The sequence below is a fragment of the Salmo salar genome, unplaced genomic scaffold (genome assembly GCF_905237065.1).
Source record: "Salmo salar unplaced genomic scaffold, Ssal_v3.1, whole genome shotgun sequence".
In the NCBI taxonomy this organism is placed as follows: domain Eukaryota; kingdom Metazoa; phylum Chordata; class Actinopteri; order Salmoniformes; family Salmonidae; genus Salmo; species Salmo salar.
Genome location: NW_025548802.1, coordinates 191,654 through 212,641, shown reverse-complemented (window position 1 = coordinate 212,641; position 20,988 = coordinate 191,654). Strand labels below are relative to the sequence as shown.

The 20,988-nt window shown below is 41.8% G+C and overlaps 1 protein-coding gene across 1 annotated transcript in view; it reads right to left on the bottom strand.

Annotated features, from left to right (window-relative positions):
• LOC123733307 (FH1/FH2 domain-containing protein 3-like) overlaps positions 1-20,312 on the bottom strand; it is a 40,681-nt gene extending 20,369 nt beyond the window's left edge. Inside the window, exons 1-2 of the mRNA XM_045712772.1 lie at positions 19,667-20,312; positions 10,001-10,104 (exon numbers count right to left, since the gene is read on the bottom strand). Of these exons, the coding sequence (XP_045568728.1) occupies positions 10,001-10,104; positions 19,667-19,831 (269 nt within the window). The 5' untranslated portion in view covers positions 19,832-20,312. The remainder of the gene's footprint in view (positions 1-10,000; positions 10,105-19,666) is intronic.
• Positions 20,313-20,988: the final 676 nt, after the last annotated feature.

Below are 20,988 nucleotides of genomic sequence, written 5' to 3'. Positions count from 1 at the left end.
GCATAGTTTTCTTGTTTTTTTTAGTTTACGGATAACCAGGGGCATGCTCCAACACTCAGACATCATTTACACATGAAGCATGTGTTCAGTGAGTCCGCCAGATCAGAGGCAGTAGGGAGGACCGGGATGCTCTCTTGATAAGTGCGTGAATTAGACAATTTTCCTGTCCTGCTAAGCATTGAAAATGTAATGAGTACTTATGGTTGTCAGGGAAAATGTATGGAGTAAAAAGTACATCATTTTCTTTAGGAATGTAGTGAAGTAAAAGTAAAAGTTGTCAAAAAGATCAATATTAAAGTAAAGTACAGATACCCCAAAAACTACTTTAAACTATTTTTACTTAAGTACTTTTACACCACTGGTAACTCTATTGGTAGAACCTCTATGGTAGACAGAGGGACTTTCTCCTTCAGAATGGGATACAGATTGTGTTGAACCTGGAGAAGTGTTGCTGTTCTAACCTCCAGTATAGCACAGCGGCCAGTCTCAGGTCTGTTGCTGTTCTAACCTCCAGTATAGCACAGTGGCCAGTCTCAGGTCTGTTGCTGTTCTAACCTCCAGTATAGCACAGTGGCCAGTCTCAGGTCTGTTGCTGTTCTAACCTCCAGTATAGCACAGTGGCCAGTCTCAGGTCTGTTGCTGTTCTAACCTCCAGTATAGCACAGTGGCCAGTCTCAGGTCTGTTGTTGTTCTAACCTCCAGTATATCACAGTGGCCAGTCTCAGGTCTGTTGCTGTTCTAACCTCCAGTATAGCACAGTGGCCAGTCTCAGGTCTGTTGTTGTTGTAACCTCCAGTATAGCACAGTGGCCAGTCTCAGGTCTGTTGCTGTTCTAACCTCCAGTATAGCACAGTGGCCAGTCTCAGGTCTGTTGCTGTTCTAACCTCCAGTGTAGCACAGTGGCCAGTCTCAGGTCTGTTGCTGTTCTAACCTCCAGTATGCACAGTGGCCAGTCTCAGGTCTGTTGCTGTTCTAACCTCCAGTATAGAACAGAGGCCAGACATTTAGACCAAGGCAGTAAGCTCAACTACAGCAGTACTTTGACTGGAGTTTTGAAAGCATGTCTGCATCCCAAATGGCACTATATTCCTTGTTTAGTGCACTATTTTGACCAGAGCCCTATAGGCCCTGGTCAAAGTGTTGCACTATTCACGTAATAAGGGAGCCATTTTGGATGCACACATGTTACTTTAAGAGCAGCTGAATGTGTAAAGAAGCAACACACTTCAGGTAAAATACAGATTTCTTTCACGTAGTGAATTAATAATATATTACAAAGTTGAAGTTGAGTTGCTGAAATATCCCATACGGCAAAAAACTGAGAAAGAAAATAAACCAAACTGGAACAAGTAAAGGTGAAATACCTCATCAGGCCTTTTTACGAGCCTAATAATCATAAAGAATCAACAACAGTGCACAGCGGGGGTTGTGAACTTGGGCACATCCACTCCATAAAAAGCCAGCAGGCAGAATTACCCTGCTATTACAAATAATACACAGCCGCCTTCCCACTAAACCCCCTCAATCCCCCTTTACACCCCCCGGCCTTCTCAGACACACAGTGTAGATTTAATGACACACATCCATACCAGACAGAGACAGTTGGCTCGGCGATGCCCCTGGCAGCCTCGCTCTTTGACGAGAGAAGAAGCAGACCACTTTAACCTCACAAGGTTCTCTCTAGACTTCAATAAGCCTCCCAATGACTTTTGATGAAACTGGGAAATGAGAGAAGTGTCTCGGGTCCAATGGAAACACCGAGCCCAGTGAACAGCCTATGAACACAAATAAATCCATAGATGCTTGTGGTCTGGCCGACCAGGAAGTCTCATGCCAACTGTGGATTGGTCTCACATCGACTGAGAGCTGTGCGGAACATGGATGTCCTATCAACACACTGCAGGGTAGAGCTGAGCAGGTAAAACCATATGGACTGAATAAAAGAACATGGAGGTTGACACTGTACTCAAATAAATACTGTACTTTCATATTATAAAGACAGATTCAAGCCACACATTTATGTGTATATAGGATAGGAATCATTCTTTGGCTGGACTTGAGCAAGGTTATCTCAAATGCAAAGCCCTGTTCATTCAGCACTTGTGCTGTCAAAATACAGTATATGTTTTTGAAGATAAATAACTTTGAGATAAAATACTGGGCTATTTACAAATAGAGATTGGATTTGATATTGTACATTGGATAGTATATTGTAAACCTGTAATAATAGAGTAATGCTGTAATAATGTATTATGTGATGTATTTATCCTGTTGGGGCTAGGGGGCAGTATTGAGAATTTTGAAAAAAATATGTGCCCATTTTTAACTGCCTCCTACACCAACTCAGAAGCTAGGATATGCATATTACTAACAGATTTGGATAGAAAACACTCTGAATTTTCTAAAACTGTTTGAATGGTGTCTGTAAGTATAACAAAACTCATATGGCAGGCAAAAACCTGAGAAAAATACAAGCAGGAAATGAGAATTTTGTGGCTGTACTATTTTCGAGTCATTGCTAATAGAACACACAGTGACAAAGGATTCATTTTGCACTTCCTACGGCTTCCACTAGATGTCAACGATCTTTATAAAGTTGTTTGAAGCATCTATGATGAACAGAGACCGGATGACAAGGAAGGGAAGTTGACGTCCCTGGGATGTCGTCACTTCATTATTGCACACACATGAGCGTTCATGTGAGGCGAGACATTTTTCACTACGTTTTTCAAGGTTTGAAATATTACTGATGTTTCACGTTAAAAATGGCCCTAAAGATTGATGCTAAACAAGGTTTGACATGTTTGAACGAACGTAAATAGATTTTTTTTTTTTTTTACTTTTCGTGGTGACTTTTCCCTCCCCCCGCCCTACATTTTGAGGAGCCTACTGAACGCGCTAACAACATGGAACAACTTGGAGTTATTTGGACATAAATTATGAACTTTGTCGAAAGAAACCACATTTGTTGTGGACCTGGGATTCCTGGAAGTGCCTTCTGATGAAGATAATCAAAGGTAAGGGAATATTTACAATAGTATTATTGATATTAGATGGTTCCAGGATGGTGCTAACCTGTATAGCCTAGCCTATTGTTCTTAGCATAGCACCCCGTTTATTGCAAAGTGTGATTTCCCAGTAAAGTTATTTTGAAATCTGGCAATGCGGTAGCATTTACGAGATGTTAATCTACAATTCTTTGAATGACAATATTATAATTTACCAATGTTTTCGAATAGTAATTTTGTAAATTGTAACGCTGATTCACCGGAAGCATTTGAGGGAAAAAAATTCTGAATTTCACCGCCACTGTAAAATGCTATTTTTGGATATAAATATGAACTTGATGGAACAAAAAATGCATTTATTGTATAACATAATGTCCTAGGAGTGTCATCTGATGAAGATTGTCAAAGGTTAGTGCATAATTTTAGCTGGTTTTCTGCTTTTGGTGACGCCTGTCTTTGAATTGACAAAACATTACACACAGCTATTTTCAATGTACTCTCCTAACATAACCTAACTTTATGCTTTCGCCGTAAAGCCTCTGAAATCGGACAATGTGGTTGGATTTAGGAGATGTTTATCTTTCAAATGGTGAAAAATACTTGATTGTTTGAGAAATTGAAATTATTAGATTCTTGCAGTTTTGAATTTCCCGCCATGGTATCTTGTCAATAAATCCCGTTAGCGGGATCAGAGCGGGAAGGGGTCCCCAACAGGTTTTAATGTTGATGAAAGCTGTAGTTGTGTTTTGTTGTGACGTAATAATAGAGTAATGATGTAATAATGTATTATGTGATGTATTGTGTTATATATGATGAAAGCTGTAGTTGTGATTTGTTGTGCGTTAATAGATTGATGTAATAATGTATTATGTGATGTTTAGTGTTATTGATGATGAAAGCTGTAGTTGTGTTTTGTTGTGACGTAATAATAGAGTAATGATGTAATAATGTATTATGTGATGTATTGCGTTATATATGATGAAAGCTGTAGTTGTGATTTGTTGTGACGTAATAATAGAGTAATGATGTAATAATGTATTATGTGATGTATTGCGTTATTGATGATGTAGACTGTAGTTGTGATTTGTTGTGATGTAATAATAGAGTAATGATGTAATAATGTATTATGTGATGTATTGCGTTATTGATGATGTAGACTGTAGTTGTGTTTTGTTGTGATGTAATAATAGAGTAATAATGTAATAATGTATTATGTGATGTTTAGTGTTATTGATGATGAAAGCTGTAGTTGTGTTTTGTTGTGACGTAATAATAGAGTAATGATATAATAATGTATTGTGTGATGTATTGTGTTATTGATGATGAAAGCTGTAGTTGTGTTTTGTTGTGAAGTAATAATAGAGTAATGATGTAATAATGTATTATGTGATGTATTGTGTTATTGATGATGAAAGCTGTAGTTGTGTTTTGTTGTGATGTAATAATAGAGTAATGATGTAATAATGTATTATGTGATGTATTGCGTTATTGATGTGAAAGCTGTAGTTGTGTTTTGTTGTGATGTAATTATAGAGTAATAATGTATTGTGTGATGTATTGTGTTATTGATGATGAAAGCTGTAGTTGTGTTTTGTTGTGAAGTAATAATAGAGTAATGATGTAATAATGTATTGTGTGATGTATTGTGTTATTGATGATGAAAGCTGTAGTTGTGTTTTGTTGTGAAGTAATAAGAGTAATGATGTAATAATGTATTGTGTGATGTATTGTGTTAGTGATGATGTAGGCTGTAGTTGTGTTTTGTTGTGAAGTAATAATAGAGTAATGATGTAATAATGTATTATGTGATGTATTGTGTTATTGATGATGAAAGCTGTAGTTGTGTTTTGTTGTGATGTAATAATAGAGTAATGATGTAATAATGTATTATGTGATGTATTGTGTTATTGATGATGAAAGCTGTAGTTGTGTTTTGTTGTGACATAATAATAGAGTAATGATGTAATAATGTATTATGTGATGTATTGTGTTATTGATGATGAAAGCTGTAGTTGTGTTTTGTTGTGATGTAATAATAGAGTCATGATGTAATAATGTATTGTGTTATTGATGATGAAAGCTGTAGTTGTGTTTTGTTGTGATGTAATAATAGAGTAATAATGTATTGTGTGATGTATTGTGTTAGTGATGATGTAGGCTGTAGTTGTCTTTTGTTGTGAAGTAATAATAGAGTAATGATGTAATAATGTATTATGTGATGTATTGTGTTATTGATGATGAAAGCTGTAGTTGTGATTTGTTGTGACGTAATAATAGAGTAATGATGTAATAATGTATTATGTGATGTATTGCGTTATTGATGATGAAAGCTGTAGTTGTGATTTGTTGTGATGTAATAATAGAGTAATGATGTAATAATGTATTATGTGATGTATTGCGTTATTGATGATGTAGACTGTAGTTGTGTTTTGTTGTGATGTAATAATAGAGTAATAATGTAATAATGTATTATGTGATGTTTAGTGTTATTGATGATGAAAGCTGTAGTTGTGTTTTGTTGTGACGTAATAATAGAGTAATGATATAATAATGTATTGTGTGATGTATTGTGTTATTGATGATGAAAGCTGTAGTTGTGTTTTGTTGTGAAGTAATAATAGAGTAATGATGTAATAATGTATTATGTGATGTATTGTGTTATTGATGATGAAAGCTGTAGTTGTGTTTTGTTGTGATGTAATAATAGAGTAATGATGTAATAATGTATTGTGTTATTGATGATGAAAGCTGTAGTTGTGTTTTGTTGTGATGTAATAATAGAGTAATAATGTATTGTGTGATGTATTGTGTTAGTGATGATGTAGGCTGTAGTTGTCTTTTGTTGTGAAGTAATAATAGAGTAATGATGTAATAATGTATTATGTGATGTATTGTGTTATTGATGATGAAAGCTGTAGTTGTGATTTGTTGTGACGTAATAATAGAGTAATGATGTAATCATGTATTATGTGATGTATTGCGTTATTGATGATGAAAGCTGTAGTTGTGTTTTGTTGTGATGTAATAATAGAGTAATAATGTATTGTGTGATGTATTGTGTTATTGATGATGAAAGCTGTAGTTGTGTTTTGAAGTAATAATAGAGTAATGATGTAATAATGTATTGTGTGATGTATTGTGTTATTGATGATGAAACCTGTAGTTGTGTTTTGTTGTGAAGTAATAAGAGTAATGATGTAATAATGTATTGTGTGATGTATTGTGTTAGTGATGATGTAGGCTGTAGTTGTGTTTTGTTGTGAAGTAATAATAGAGTAATGATGTAATAATGTATTATGTGATGTATTGTGTTATTGATGATGAAAGCTGTAGTTGTGTTTTGTTGTGATGTAATAATAGAGTAATGATGTAATAATGTATTATGTGATGTATTGTGTTATTGATGATGAAAGCTGTAGTTGTGTTTTGTTGTGATGTAATAATAGAGTAATGATGTAATAATGTATTATGTGATGTATTGTGTTATTGATGATGAAAGCTGTAGTTGTGTTTTGTTGTGATGTAATAATAGAGTAATAATGTATTGTGTGATGTATTGTGTTAGTGATGATGTAGGCTGTAGTTGTCTTTTGTTGTGAAGTAATAATAGAGTAATGATGTAATAATGTATTATATGATGTATTGTGTTATTGATGATGTAGACTGTAGTTGTCTTTTGTTGTGATGTAATATTAGAGTAATGATGTATTCATGTATTGTGTGATGTATTTATGATGATTAATGATGATGTAGGCTGTGTGCCAACAAAATCAACGGGACGTCTGGGACTGCTCAAAGACAAGATTGGTAGCCCTCAGATTGCGTCTCTGATCCGCTCACATGAAACAAGCATCGTGACGGCCGCGCCTCCCGAGTAGGGGATTTTGTCTCCGATCTCCAAAAGTTGACTGGGACGGCCAAATCTGGGCCAAATCTGGGCCAAAATTGTGTAGTGTACAACCGGCTTGAGTTGTTCAGTTGTCATCACTGCTCTCTCCATCTGCCAAACAGAGAGACCAGGGATGCATCCCAAATGGCACCCTATTCACAACTAAGACTCAGGTCAAATGTAGTGTACTACATAAGGAATAGGGTGCCATTTGGGATGTCAGCCAGGTATTTTAAGTGACATTTGTAGGGTTGAAAAACAACCAACCGATAACATCCCTCCTTTGCCATTTTGATAAGTGTTGGCACCCACATCCAGGGCCTTCAAGATGTCCATCCAGACATCACTGAGAACCCTCTGAAGGAATGACAAGATGTCCATCCAGACATCACTGAGAACCCTCTGAAGGAATGACAAGATTTCCACCCAGACATCACTGAGAACCCTCTGAAGGAATGACAAGATTTCCACCCAGACATCACTGAGAACCCTCTGAAGGAATGACAAGATGTCCATCCAGACATCACTGAGAACCCTCTGAAGGAATGACAAGATGTCCATCCAGACATCACTGAGAACCCTCTGAAGGAATGACAAGATGTCCACCCAGACATCACTGAGAACTCTCTGAAGGAATGACAAGATTTCCACCCAGACATCACTGAGAACCCTCTGAAGGAATGACAAGATGTCCATCCAGACATCACTGAGAACCCTCTGAAGGAATGACAAGATGTCCATCCAGACATCACTGAGAACCCTCTGAAGGAATGACAAGATGTCCACCCAGACATCACTGAGAACCCTCTGAAGGAATGACAAGATGTCCATCCAGACATCACTGAGAACCCTCTGAAGCAATGACAAGATGTCCACCCAGACATCACTGAGAACCCTCTGAAGGAATGACAAGATGTCCACCCAGACATCACTGAGAACCCTCTGAAGGAATGACAAGATGTCCATCCAGACATCACTGAGAACCCTCTGAAGCAATGACAAGATGTCCATCCAGACATCACTGAGAACCCTCTGAAGGAATGACAAGATGTCCACCCAGACATCACTGAGAACCCTCTGAAGGAATGACAAGATGTCCACCCAGACATCACTGAGAACCCTCTGAAGGAATGACAAGATGTCCATCCAGACATCACTGAGAACCCTCTGAAGGAATGACAAGATGTCCATCCAGACATCACTGAGAACCCTCTGAAGGAATGACAAGATGTCCATCCAGACATCACTGAGAACCCTCTGAAGGAATGACAAGATGTCCACCCAGACATCACTGAGAACCCTCTGAAGGAATGACAAGATGTCCATCCAGATGTCACTGAGAACCCTCTGAAGGAATGACAAGATGTCCATCCAGACATCACTGAGAACCCTCTGAAGCAATGACAAGATGTCCATCCAGATGTCACTGAGAACCCTCTGAAGGAATGACAAATGGAAGGTTCTGCACCAATAGCTGTTGACACTCGGCTGATACTGTATCAAACCACCTTAGACGTCAGAAAATGTGTGAGAGAAATTTCAGGAAGTGTTTCGTCTGCGTCTGAAACAGGCTCCATTGACTGACAAAAGAATCATAAGGCTTTTGGTATTACTGTTGAAATCCCTTATAGTTGAATCACAGGATTGGCCTTATTCCCTAGACTAGAGAGCGCTGGGCTCTAGGTGAAGTAAAGCCTGTCATCTTAACTCTTCAAACCCCCCCAAGCCCCCCCCAACCCACTCCACCCACCCCACCTACAGAGAGCAGCTTAAGGGCGGGACAGCTCAATTGGCTAAAACTGGGGGAGGCCAGGAAAAGGGATTATTTCAGTCATTCAACCTGAACCAGAATGGGTGTCATTGTGATCCTCATCACTGTAATAAAATCAAATTAGACTGGGGGAATATGGGGAGCAGGAAATGAATACATATCCCCCAAGCAAGGGATTGAAATACCTTTTTTTCTTTCTCTTCTCTTCCTCAAAACAATGATGACATTGTATTGACCTGCTAGTTACAGCTGGAGGAATACCTCTGATCTCTCTCTCTCTCTCTCTCTCTCTCTCTCTCTCTCTCTCTCTCTCTCTCTCTCTCTCTCTCTCTCTCTCTCTCTCTCTCTCTCTCTTCTCCCCTCTCTCTCTCTTAGTATTAACTACAGTACAGCACTGCTGTAGAACAGACTTCAAGCCAGTCTTGAGTAATACATAGTTGTATTTATGGTTCATAACAGCTCATTGAAACCCCAGAAAGGAACATGAAAAGGTATTCTTACTTAGACCACTGTAGCTTGGCTTGTTATGCATGCACCTGCAAGGTAGTGCCAGTTGTGCCTTCAATCAGAACCACTTTGGACTCTACACAGCCTGATCTTCAATCAGAACCACTCTGGACTCAACCCAAGCCTGAACTTCAATCAGCACCACTCTGGACTCAATTCCAGCCTGATCTTCAATCAGCACCACTCTGGACTCAATTCCAGCCTGATCTTCAATCAGAACCACTCTGGACTCAACCCAAGCCTGATCTTCAATCAGCACCACTCTGGACTCAATTCCAGCCTGATCTTCAATCAGCACCACTCTGGACTCAATTCCAGCCTGATCTTCAATCAGCACCACTCTGGACTCAATTCCAGCCTGATCTTCAAACAGCACCACTCTGGACTCAACCCAAGCCTGAACTTCAATCAGCACCACTCTGGACTCAACCCAAGCCTGAACTTCAATCAGCACCACTCTGGACTCAATTCCAGCCTGATCTTCAAACAGCACCACTCTGGACTCAATCCCAGACTGATCTTCAATCAGCACCACTCTGGACTCAACCCAAGCCTGAACTTCAAACAGCACCCCTCTGGACTCAATCCCAGACTGATCTTTTAAAGTGTAGAGAATATGACCTACCTTTTGTTACCTGTACAATACAAATATAAATGTGCTGACGGTACAAGTTTTACAATCCTGTACATATTCCTCAGTGAACATCATTTCTAAGATTATACGTTTGTTTTCTTATTTTGGAAAGACCTCATGTAATGGACATATAAGGGCATGATCAGCTATTGAAATAGGTTGTTGAGACAGAGCGTTATGAAAGGCCTTACCCTCCCTCCTGAAAGCCCTCCAGTTCATCTCTCTGTTCTGCCAGGGTAGACTCCAAGTCCAGGTAGCTCCCATTTTGGGAGAGCTGGAGGGCACAGTCATCAAGCTAGATAGGAGATAAAGAGAGAGGTTGCATTATTAATAATTCCCGCTTCATACAGCTAAAGTTATTATACAGCATAGCTATTATAGATTACCTAGCTACAGCATATACAACTAAATAACGCAAGGCTAGTATCAAACTGTTGCATGTATGTCCACTATGAGGCAACATGGGAAAACATCAAATGACAAACCCCTTGATTTGGCCAACGTTAACGCCAGCCAATAGCACCCAACTTGGCTGTCCATGGACAAACCATGGTGCTCGGTTTCCCTCCAACTGCCCAGATGAACGTTTGAACTCTGTACAAAGGCTGGATGGATGTAGCCGTCCAGAGCTAACATGTCTGAGTCTGAGCTGCTCTAGGCTGTCTAGGGAGTCTGAGTCTGAGCTGCTCTAGACTGTCTAGGGAGTCTTAGTCTGTGCTGCTTTAGGCTGTCTAGGGAGTCTGAGTCTGTGCTGCTCTAGACTGTCTAGGGAGTCTGAGTCTGTGCTGCTCTAGGCTGTCTAGGGAGTCTGAGTCTGTGCTGCTCTAGACTGTCTAGGGAGTCTGGGTCTGTGCTGCTCTAGGTTGTCTAGGGAGTCTGAGTCTGAGCTGCTTTAGGCTGTCTGAGTCTGAGCTGCTCTAGACTGTCTGAGTCTGAGCTGCTCTAGACTGTCTGAGTCTGAGCTGCTCTAAGCTGTCTAGGCTGTCTGAGTCTGAGCTGCTCTAAGCTGTCTAGGCTGTCTGAGTCTGAGCTGCTCTAAGCTGTCTAGGCTGTCTGAGTCTGAGCTGCTCTAGGCTGTCTAGGCTGTCTGAGTCTGAGCTGCTCTAGGCTGTCTAGGCTGTCTGAGTCTGTGCTGCTCTAAGCTGTCTGTGCTGCTCTAAGCTGTCTCGGCTGTCTGAGCTGCTCTAGGCTGTCTATGCTGTCTGAGTCTGTGCTGCTCTAGACTGTCTAGGCTGTCTGAGTCTGTGCTGCTCTAAGCTGTCTGTGCTGCTCTAAGCTGTCTCGGCTGTCTGAGCTACTCTAGGCTGTCTGAGTCTGTGCTGATCTAAGCTGTCTGTGCTGCTCTAAGCTGTCTAGGCTGTCTGAGCTGCTCTAGGCTGTCTAGGCTGTCTGAGTCTGTGCTGCTCTAGGCTGTCTAGGCTGTCTGAGTCTGAGCTTCTCTAGGCTGTCTAGGCTGTCTGAGTCTGAGCTGCTCTAGGCTGTCTGAGTCTGTGCTGCTCTAGGCTGTCTAGGCTGTCTGAGTCTATGCTGCTCTAGGCTGTCTGAGTCTGAGCTGCTCTAGGCTGTCTAGGCTGTCTGAGTCTGAGCTGCTCTAGGCTGTCTGAGTCTGAGCTGCTCTAGGCTGTCTAGGCTGCCTGAGTCTGAGCTGCTCTAGGCTGTCTAGGGTGTCTGAGTCTGAGCTGCTCTAGGCTGTCTAGGCTGCCTGAGTGTGCTATAGAGGGTAAATGAACCGTTTGAGAAGGAATCAATTTTCCTCCTGTTGTTGACCCAGCAGCGTTTAATTTTCAGGTGTAGTAGGCCTATACAGAGACAGACAACACAAGGCAGAGAGAAAAGTATCATTGTTCTAGTTTGTCAAATATGCGCCACAAACTAGCTGCATCGAGAGCGGTACCCACTACCCGCTGAAGAAAAACAACCAATGTGAAAATCCCAATACTAACTGTTTTGGAAATTAAAATTGTGATTTGTCCCGGCTCTGATGTGGTTCCATTTCCTCCCCTTGAATTACTGTAACTTAATTAAACATGGAGAAAGGGCAAAGGGAGGTTGCTAACTGGAAAAGACATTATGGAGGGGAGCAGCTTTGATCTGTTCAGCCACTCGTGTTTGTTTTTGGCTGTACTGCAGCGCCCAAGGACTGTGTCAAGATGGAGAAGTGGAACAAAACATGTGGTCAGCTAGGATAACACACTTACTGACTGAAACTGTCTTGTCTCTTTCCTTTAAAGCAATATAAAGCAACAACAAAAAATGGTATTATTGGAAACATTCTTCTCAAAGTTCTACCTGAAATATCACAGGCAGCACACAAAGCTGATCTATTCAGGAGTGGACAGACACAGTGAAGAGCTACCCTTGGGAAAACAGACTACTTCATGGCCTGGGATAAGTTTTCTTTAAGATGCTCTTACTGTAAGTCTGAGAGATAGAGTTTCAGCAGATTACAGGACAGATTCAGCACTGACAGGATATCCAGTGTTTTGTACAGGCCAAAGTTTAGGCCTACTATATTTAGGTCCATGAGGAGCAGGTATGCCTTGAAGACCTATAGGATGGAATGGAATGGGTGTGACATGAAACTAAGCAGGACATGGAAAGGACTAAAAATACTAATATCATCTATCCAGGGGTCTATCATCTATAAAGAGACACTAGACAAATCATCTTGGACTGACAGGATTACATAACAGAACAACATACAGTACAAGGCGATTGTTTCAGTCTAGTGTAGGACGTTGTGAGTCCACTTCTGTTCATACAACTGATACAGAAATATAGAAATACAGAAAATGAACAGACTACAGAAAAGACATTGAGTTCCTCTTCTCTTAAGACACTCTAACACAGTATACTCAGTATCAAGAGCTGAAATGGATAAAAACATGGGGCAGAAGTCAAAGCAGTAACCAGCAATTAGTGTGAATCCAAGAAATGCATTTCTCTCTACATAGAGGTTATGACACAAAACCTCGGCAAGTCAGGCCAGAGCAGACAGGCCACACTAGTGAAGCACACACACACACACACACACACACACACACACACACACACACAGTCTCTCTTTTGGCTATAATAGACCCAATGGATTACAGATCACAGCCTTAGTATCCGAGCCAGAAATGCCTTAGTGATCCACAGAAATGGCCCTTAATCCATGACCAGTGCTCATAGATTAACGGCAGTGGCAGGAGATGTGTTGTCTCCTGCCCAGCCCAGGATTTGAACCCGAGCAACAAGGCCCTGTGGTCCCAGAGTCCAGAGAAGTAACCACCAATCCTGCTCACAGTCTCACACTGAGGCCTGGCCTCTCCCTACCACCGCACTGTGGTCCATCGGCCAGAGAGGCAGGCAGTTAAGCAGTGACAGCTAAAAATAAAGAACATACAATTCTCCAACTCAAAATGCAATCTCACCCTCAATTTCTTCCTGCAGCTGCGTTGTTGCGGGCGTAGAGGCTGACAAGGGGAAAAAATACCCCAAGTTTTGGGATTTACAAATAACTCACTTATCAGCGCTGCATGTAAAAAATGTTTAACACTATTTATTTGTGGGGGGGAATGAACAATTGGAAACTTTTGTGTGCCCTTTACTTGAGGGTTTCAGATGGAACCAGTGAACGTTCTGATGGCACTGCCTCTACAGTACATAAAGTCTGGGCAGAGTTCCAACCTTATTTCTGTCTACGGTGGATATGTCGTCTGTGGTCTCTTTCCCAAGACAGTGGAATTAGCACGCTCTTTAAAATACACTATACACATGAGAGAGACCACAACAGTAATCTTCTGTCGAGCATGCAAGGGATGAGCCTGAACAAGGAGCTACAGTAGCTCTGTGTGAATGTAGAACTCTATGCTCCTAAAACACAGACAAACTTGGAGACTGACAGGCCAAACCTCAACTGTACATAACAATGTGTAATACCGTCCACCCACAGAACAAACCTGGAATAATTAGCAGGAAGACAATCTTCACAAAGAAGTGAATTTGTTAAAGAGTGTGTACATCTTTCAACGACTGACTGTCCTGCATTCCCCTCTGCCCTCGCATAGCGTTGAAGCGTGTCAGAGCGGATGCTTTCTGGCATTCCAAATAAAATGACCCTGACCCCTCAGACTATTTTAGAAAGGCAGGAAAATATCGGAAGAAGTGACAAAGAAAAAAAGCGACTTGACTATGTTTCTTTGAACTATTGCTTTTGCTCAGTATGTGAACATTTTCATTGGGCAGTACATCTGTGATGAACTGTGGCATAGGGTGCAATCTCAAATGGCACCCTATTCCCTTTATAGTGCACTTCCTTTGAAGAGAGCTCTGGTACAGAGTAGTGCACTATAGGGAACATGGTGCCATATCAAATCAAATCACATTTGATTGGTCGCATACACATATTTATCAGAGGCTATCGCAGGTGTAGTGAAATGTTTGTGTTCCTAGCTCCAACAGTGCAGTGATATCTAACGATACACAACAATACACACAAATCCCCAAAATTAAGAAATGAAGAAATACAGAAAATATTAGAAAGAGCAATGTCAGAGTCCAGAATAAAAATAAATATGTATATGGTGGTGTGTATAGACAGTATGGACAGTATATGAATAGAAAAGGTGTGTACAGCAGTAGTTATATAGGATGAGCCTGGACTAGAATACAGTATATACATATGAAGTGGGTAAAACAGTATGTAAACATTATTAAAGTGACCAGTGTTCAATGACTATGTACATAGGGCAGCAGTCTCTAAGGTGCAGGGTAGAGTACAGGATGGTAGCCGGCTAGTAACAGTGACTATGTTCAGGGCAGGGTACTGGGCGGAGGCCTGCTGGTGGTGACTGTTTAACAGTCTGATGGCCTGGAGATAGAAGCTGTTTTTCAGTCTCTCGGTCGCAGCTTTGATGCACTGTCTCCGGCCTTCTAGATGGTAGCGGGGTGAACAGGCCGTAGCTCGGGTGGCTGAGGTCCTTCATGATCCTCTTGGCCTGACCGTGACTCCAGGTGCTGTAGATGTCCTGGAGGGCAGGCAGTGTGCCCCCGGTGATGCGTTGGGCTGATTGTGGGACACAGCCCTAGCATACTGAATGCACTCTGTCTATTCAGTCTGCCTAGTTGTCCAAAAGCAAAATACATTATGCGATGAAATCCTGAGTCAGGCCATGCCTTGTACGTTCTGTTCTATCTAACGCTGATCAAGTATGTTCAGTGGTATCTACACAAAGAGGAAGTTGAGTGCTATTTGAAGGTTAGACTTTGGGTGTAAGTAAAATAACGCAATCAATGCTCGTGCACAAAGAGATTGTAAATCCAACACAAACTGAATATGATACTGACTGTGTGTGAATGCTCACAGGGCATTGTCTATTTGAGCTGATTGTCAATGTCAGCAATGAGAAAGACCAGGCAGGCAGGTCCCCATGGCATCACCATCTCTAGGCAGCCGTCCGCACCGCTCCTCCCCCCCATCCCCAGCCGTCTCCACCTCTCATCCCCAGAGAGACTCCAGTCAGCCAGGTTGGAACTGACAGGAGCAGCAGAGGGAGGGGGCAAGTCTGGGACAACAGCAGCATCTGCTAGTGTGCTGTCCTGTCTGACTCCCCTGGTACATGTGTTAGCACTGGGCTATTAATACCAGTCTGTACATCCACTCTCAGTCATTCCCAGATGTAGCGGGTGGGGAGGCAACTCTGCGAGACACAGGCGGTCAATGGTATGACTGTGCAATTGGGAACATGCATTTCTGTCTTAATGTGTTTGTACGTGTGTTTACTGGTGTCTATGGTAGTAAATACCCACCAATAACTCACTGAAGACAGGTGGATGTGAAAATGTTAAACATAAAGCCGAGAATATTTTCAAGTTTCAACATAGACATAAAGGATAAGGTCTCCCCTTGAGACAGTCCTCTGGTATCTGCCTGGGCTTTAATTGACAACTACAGCTGCTGCTGTCTGGTTAGCCAGTTGAAGCTAACCGCTAGTGCATCAGCCTTTTCGTTGGCACCCCTGCGGTCCCATAGGCCTTCTGCTAAACTGCCATCAGCTTAAACTAAGGCTGGTGCAGCAGGAGATGGAGGCCAATAGAGTGTGGAAACCAAACAAGTACAGCCAGCCTTTTTGTCAGCCTCCCTCTCTCCCCTTTGCCTCAGAGCAGGCAGCAGGGAGAGAGTTCCCTTCCCACCCTGTTGGTCAGAGCAGAGTGGACTGGAATGGGTTCTAGAATGAAAACCAGGCTCTTGTGGTGTTCCACAGCATCCTGTGGGTTCCGTGACGTATTATCTACCAAGCTCTTTTCAAACCCAGTGAAAAAGACAATTGATCTGACAGAATGAAGAAAGATCCCAAATGAACTTTGTATTAGGGACCTGCGTGACTTTTCAACTGGGGCTGAGATGAATGCTCAACATACGAGTCAACTCCTCTGTCTCCAAACCCAATGGGCCTCTCCTCCTCTCCACTCTGTTTAAATGTCATGGTTAGAGGAAGAGGCCCTCTGACAATGTGTTTAGATGCAGATAAATCCAGCAGGACTGGGAAGTAGGTTTATAGCTCAACTGGAGCGGGAGGGATCCTCTGAATGACCATCAGAGACAAAGAATAGCTAAGCATCTGGTTGACATCATTTGTCACTGTTAGGGATTTTATAAAAGAACGCTGAACTCCTGTAACCACAAGGTACTGCAGAAGGAGAGCCCATTTTCTCTCATCTGGTCGAAACTGGCAATACAATGATATGGGTGTAGGCCAACTATTGGCCGAAGCAGACATAACAGTGAATATCTAGGAACATATCGCCTCCTGAAATAAGTGGGGATAAAGGAAGACAGGCATGAGGCATGATTGGCCAAAAAACAATGGTAAATCCAGTGAAGTTGAGAAATGACATTGAAATGGAAAAGGAGGTTAGCTTTGAGGGCTATGTTGAGGACGATAGGTCAAAATGTCTACTAATCAAAAGAGCCAGCCAGTGATTCAGCATAGTTGACACAGAGATGATTAAACAAGGCAAGGATGCTATACCTATGATGTCAGAGTCACAAGAGAGAATTGGTACCGGAAAACATTCTGAGTATAGACTTTCAAAGACTGGTTAATCAAAATTACAAGCAGTGTGTAAATACCATTGTGTATGAACAATAGATCACTGGATGAGGTCTAAAACGACCAAATAGAAGCGGGGAAATCGGAGTTGTAAGTCAAAGTTGTGCAAAGAACCACAAGATGACAAGATGTCAAACATAGTTTAGCGTTAACTGTTACATTTCTTTCTTTCTTCATTTGTTTGTCTTTTCACTAAAACCTCACAATAATATTGTCTTTCTCAGCGACCCCGTTAGACACCAAAGGGCACATTAGCCATTGTGTGGTTGTTGCATCAGTCCTCTACGACAGTGGTTCCCAACCTTTTTTTTAGTTATTGTACCACCAACTGAATTTAGCTCTGCCCGGAGTACCCCTGAAGTACCCCCTCATGTGTATTTTACCAGTAGGCCTATGGTCCTGGTGTAACAGTTTAGCTTCCGTCCCTCTCCTCACCCCAACCTGGGCTTGAACCAGGGACCATCTGCACACATCAACAACTGAAACCCTACTTCAGGTCTCAGAGCGAGTGACGTCACTGATTGAAACGCTATTAGCGCACACCAACGCTAACTAGCTAGCCATTTCACATCGGTTACACTCACCCCCTTTTGACCTCCTCCTTTTCCGCAGCAACCAGTGATCCGGGTGACGGCACCAATGTAACAGTTTAACTTCCATCCCTCCTCGCCCCAACCTGGGCTTGAACCAGGGACCCTCTGCACACATCAACAACTGACACCCACGAAGCATCGTTACCCATCGCGCCACAAAAGCCACAGCCCTTGCAGAGCAAGGGGAACAACTACTTCAGGTCTCAGAGCGAGTGACGTCACCCGATGGAAACGCCATTAGCGCGCACCACCGCTAACTAACTAGCAATTTCACATCGGTTACACTGGTTGGGAATCACTGTTCTACGGTAATATAGTCATTGTTAGGTTGCAAAGAGAGTGTATATTACTGTAAATGTTCTAGGTTTACCAGTAAACTACAAGAATGTTGCTATCTTTCAAAGATTTGATGTAATCTGTCACAAGACATCTAGTGGCCCTTTTGGGTACTTCAGGTTATCTCAGGTGTCTAATTATCTCTGGTCCTCTCTCCGGCCTTATCACAAGTAAAATATAGGAAATCATTGAATAAGATGAATTTTAAAACAGAAAATAGAATGACAAAGCTGTAAAACATTCTCTTAAAAATAAACCATCAACTTAGTAAATATCATTGGTGTTTAATATGAGGGTTTCAGCATGAAATATCCTCTTTTTTACACACTTGTATTATTTTACTATGTCGTCAACATGTATTTGTTGTAAATGTTTTGTCGTCAAACTGGTGACGGGTGTGAAAAAAAGTCAATAGTTGGAAGAGTTGCAGAGTTAATTGAAAATAATGCCATTGTTGATTAGATGCTTTTTTTATTAATTAGACCATTTATATTTCAACCATATGGTCTATTTACTAGAAACTCATGGACAATATGGACACAGATATAACAAATGAATACTATATATATTCATATATATTTTGTTAAGTTATTCAAGTATAAATTACAAAGGTTACATTAGATTGCCATAGATTTTCTGTTAATTACCACATTTACTGGTAGCTTTGCAACCCTAGTTGTGGTGAAGAGATCAGGTCAACTAAACAGAGCTTTACTGTTGTGGTCACCATTGAACTAGTCTCAGAAATTCCAGACCTAGGGCAACAGGAACATGGTTAATGTGGGCTAGGCAAGGCAACCCATCTGCCTAGGGAGAATACCATGTAACGGTCACAGCTGCTTGTCCCCCTGACCAAGGCCATGGCATGGCAGTCTAGTTCACACCCGTCCAATCTATAGTCTGTGTCCCAAATGGAAGCCAATCCCCTAGGTATGTAGTACACTTCTTTTGACCTAGTTCCTCTGAGTTATGGAATGCTGAATACCCTATGGGCCGTTGTCAAAAGCAGTGCTCTATATAGGGAATAGGGTGCTCTTTGGGACACAGCCTAGGTCTGTCCATCCATTCCAGCATGGTCCTCATCAGCTGTCCATGCATGCAGCGCTCCACTAGACTCCAGTGAATACCACACGAACACTGCTCCTAAAACTAGCCCTCTGGCACTTTATTCATAGGTTGTTTACATTTTGGAAATGGTCTGAATTGACTGTCAAACCAATGATGTCTCATTCTCCCAGGCCAGTAGCATCAATCAAGAGGATGTTTACTTTACACCCATTAATGGTTTCTCCATCCTGATTAGAGGAAAGTATTAATGCCACTGAGCTGTGGATTACATGCAGTCATTGCTATTGTGGGGAGTCATAGCCATGGATATCCTGTGTAGGCTGACCCAAATCACTGATGTACAGTACAGTACCCATCCTGAAACCTGTTAACACTTGACTGGACGCTTGATTATGATTGGTTACATTTGGTCCTGAAATAGATCGATATGTCCTCCATTTCAGAAAAAAATATCTAATCATTAACTTTTGTCATACTGGTGACTCAGTGGTGCCAAAGCCTAAAACTAATTCACATGTGAAAGTGAACACAGTAAAATAACTATGTTGACTAACAATTTTGAGTCAGGGATATGAGTTTGCAACAGTTACAATTGCATTATTATGTCATTACCATTGACATCACTGTTCTAGGACGTCAATATTGATATGACAAAACAACCCAAATTGGCTACATTCTCCAATTTCTATGGATAGAAAAATTGCAAAGCATTCAAAAAAATCCAGTTGCCAGAACTAATAAAGACATACAACACTTGACATACCTTGTGTGGGGCTTTGAGAAGCCTGTGGACTCCAGCAATCTGATTGATAAGGGGGATATCTTCCCTGAAAGTGTACTGAGGCGGTCTGGTCGGCTCAGGAAAATTGGTGCTGTTGAATGGATCAGTATCATCTAAGAACTGTACCCTGCATACAAACGTAGCCATGATGTTGTATCCATGCAAGACGGTTTTTTAGAACTCAGGTTTCAAAAAGTAGAAGCGCTCCGTCTGGAGAAATCCTTTGATATGACGCGCAACCCCGCGCCCGACTGCTGGTCCCAGCAGCAAATCCAAATCCACCGAGCTGTCAGGTTTTCTGCAGCAGGCAGCAAGTCCTGCTCTGCTCCCTCAATTATCGATGCACCCTCCTCTCCATTCGCCCCATACAGGCTCACAGAAATAAAGACACTGAACGCCGTCACACGGTAATATAAATCCAGTATCCCTCGTCCTGTCCTGAAGTATTTTCCAGCTATTATTCTCTCGTTCAGAATAATGTAAATTGTGTAGCGATGAGAGGGACGGCAGTATCCAAGGGCATTGCAGGCAGCCAGGCTGGCAAGGTGCTGAAGCAGACTGCGCTGAGGACGGTACTGCTAGACTTGTGGCGTCTGACGGTAACGTTAGTGGGATAGGGACTCCCTCCTCTAGCGCAAACTCGGCCAGTAGCAGCAGACAGCGCTGTCAGGGCGATGCAGGACGGGACCTTCACATTATATGCGTGTTGGTGACCTCCTGTGGCCGTGTGAAGAGAGGCTTGAAATACAATGCATTGTTGCCTGTAGCCTGTGGGGACAGTACAGTAGCTTACTGACAGATACTGAAACTTTGGAAGATTGTTGTTGTATGAATTGATTGGATAAAGGAAAATGATATGTTACCTATAGCTATAATTATATTAATAACGATGATGATTTGTTCTGGTTTTGTGTTGCCATGTTCAAATCAAAATCAAATCAAATTGTATTTGTCACATGCCCGAATACAACAGTTTGTATTCTGTTGTATTCTGTTTACAACAGTTTGTTGTATTAATTACAAATAATTCCACTCAGTGGTGATAACTTTGGTAAGTATTCAGGTGAGTGAACAGTAGGAGCATTGGGCCAGTAACTGAAAGATCGCTGGATCGAATCCCCGAGCTGACAAGGTAAAAAAAATATGTTGATCTGCCCCTGAGCAAGTCAGTTAACCCACTGTTCCCTGGGCATTGATGACGTGGATGTCAAGTCAGTTAACCCACTGTTCCCTGGGCATCAGTGACGCGGATGTCAAGTCAGTTAACCCACTGTTCCCTGGGCATCGATGACGTGGATGTCAAG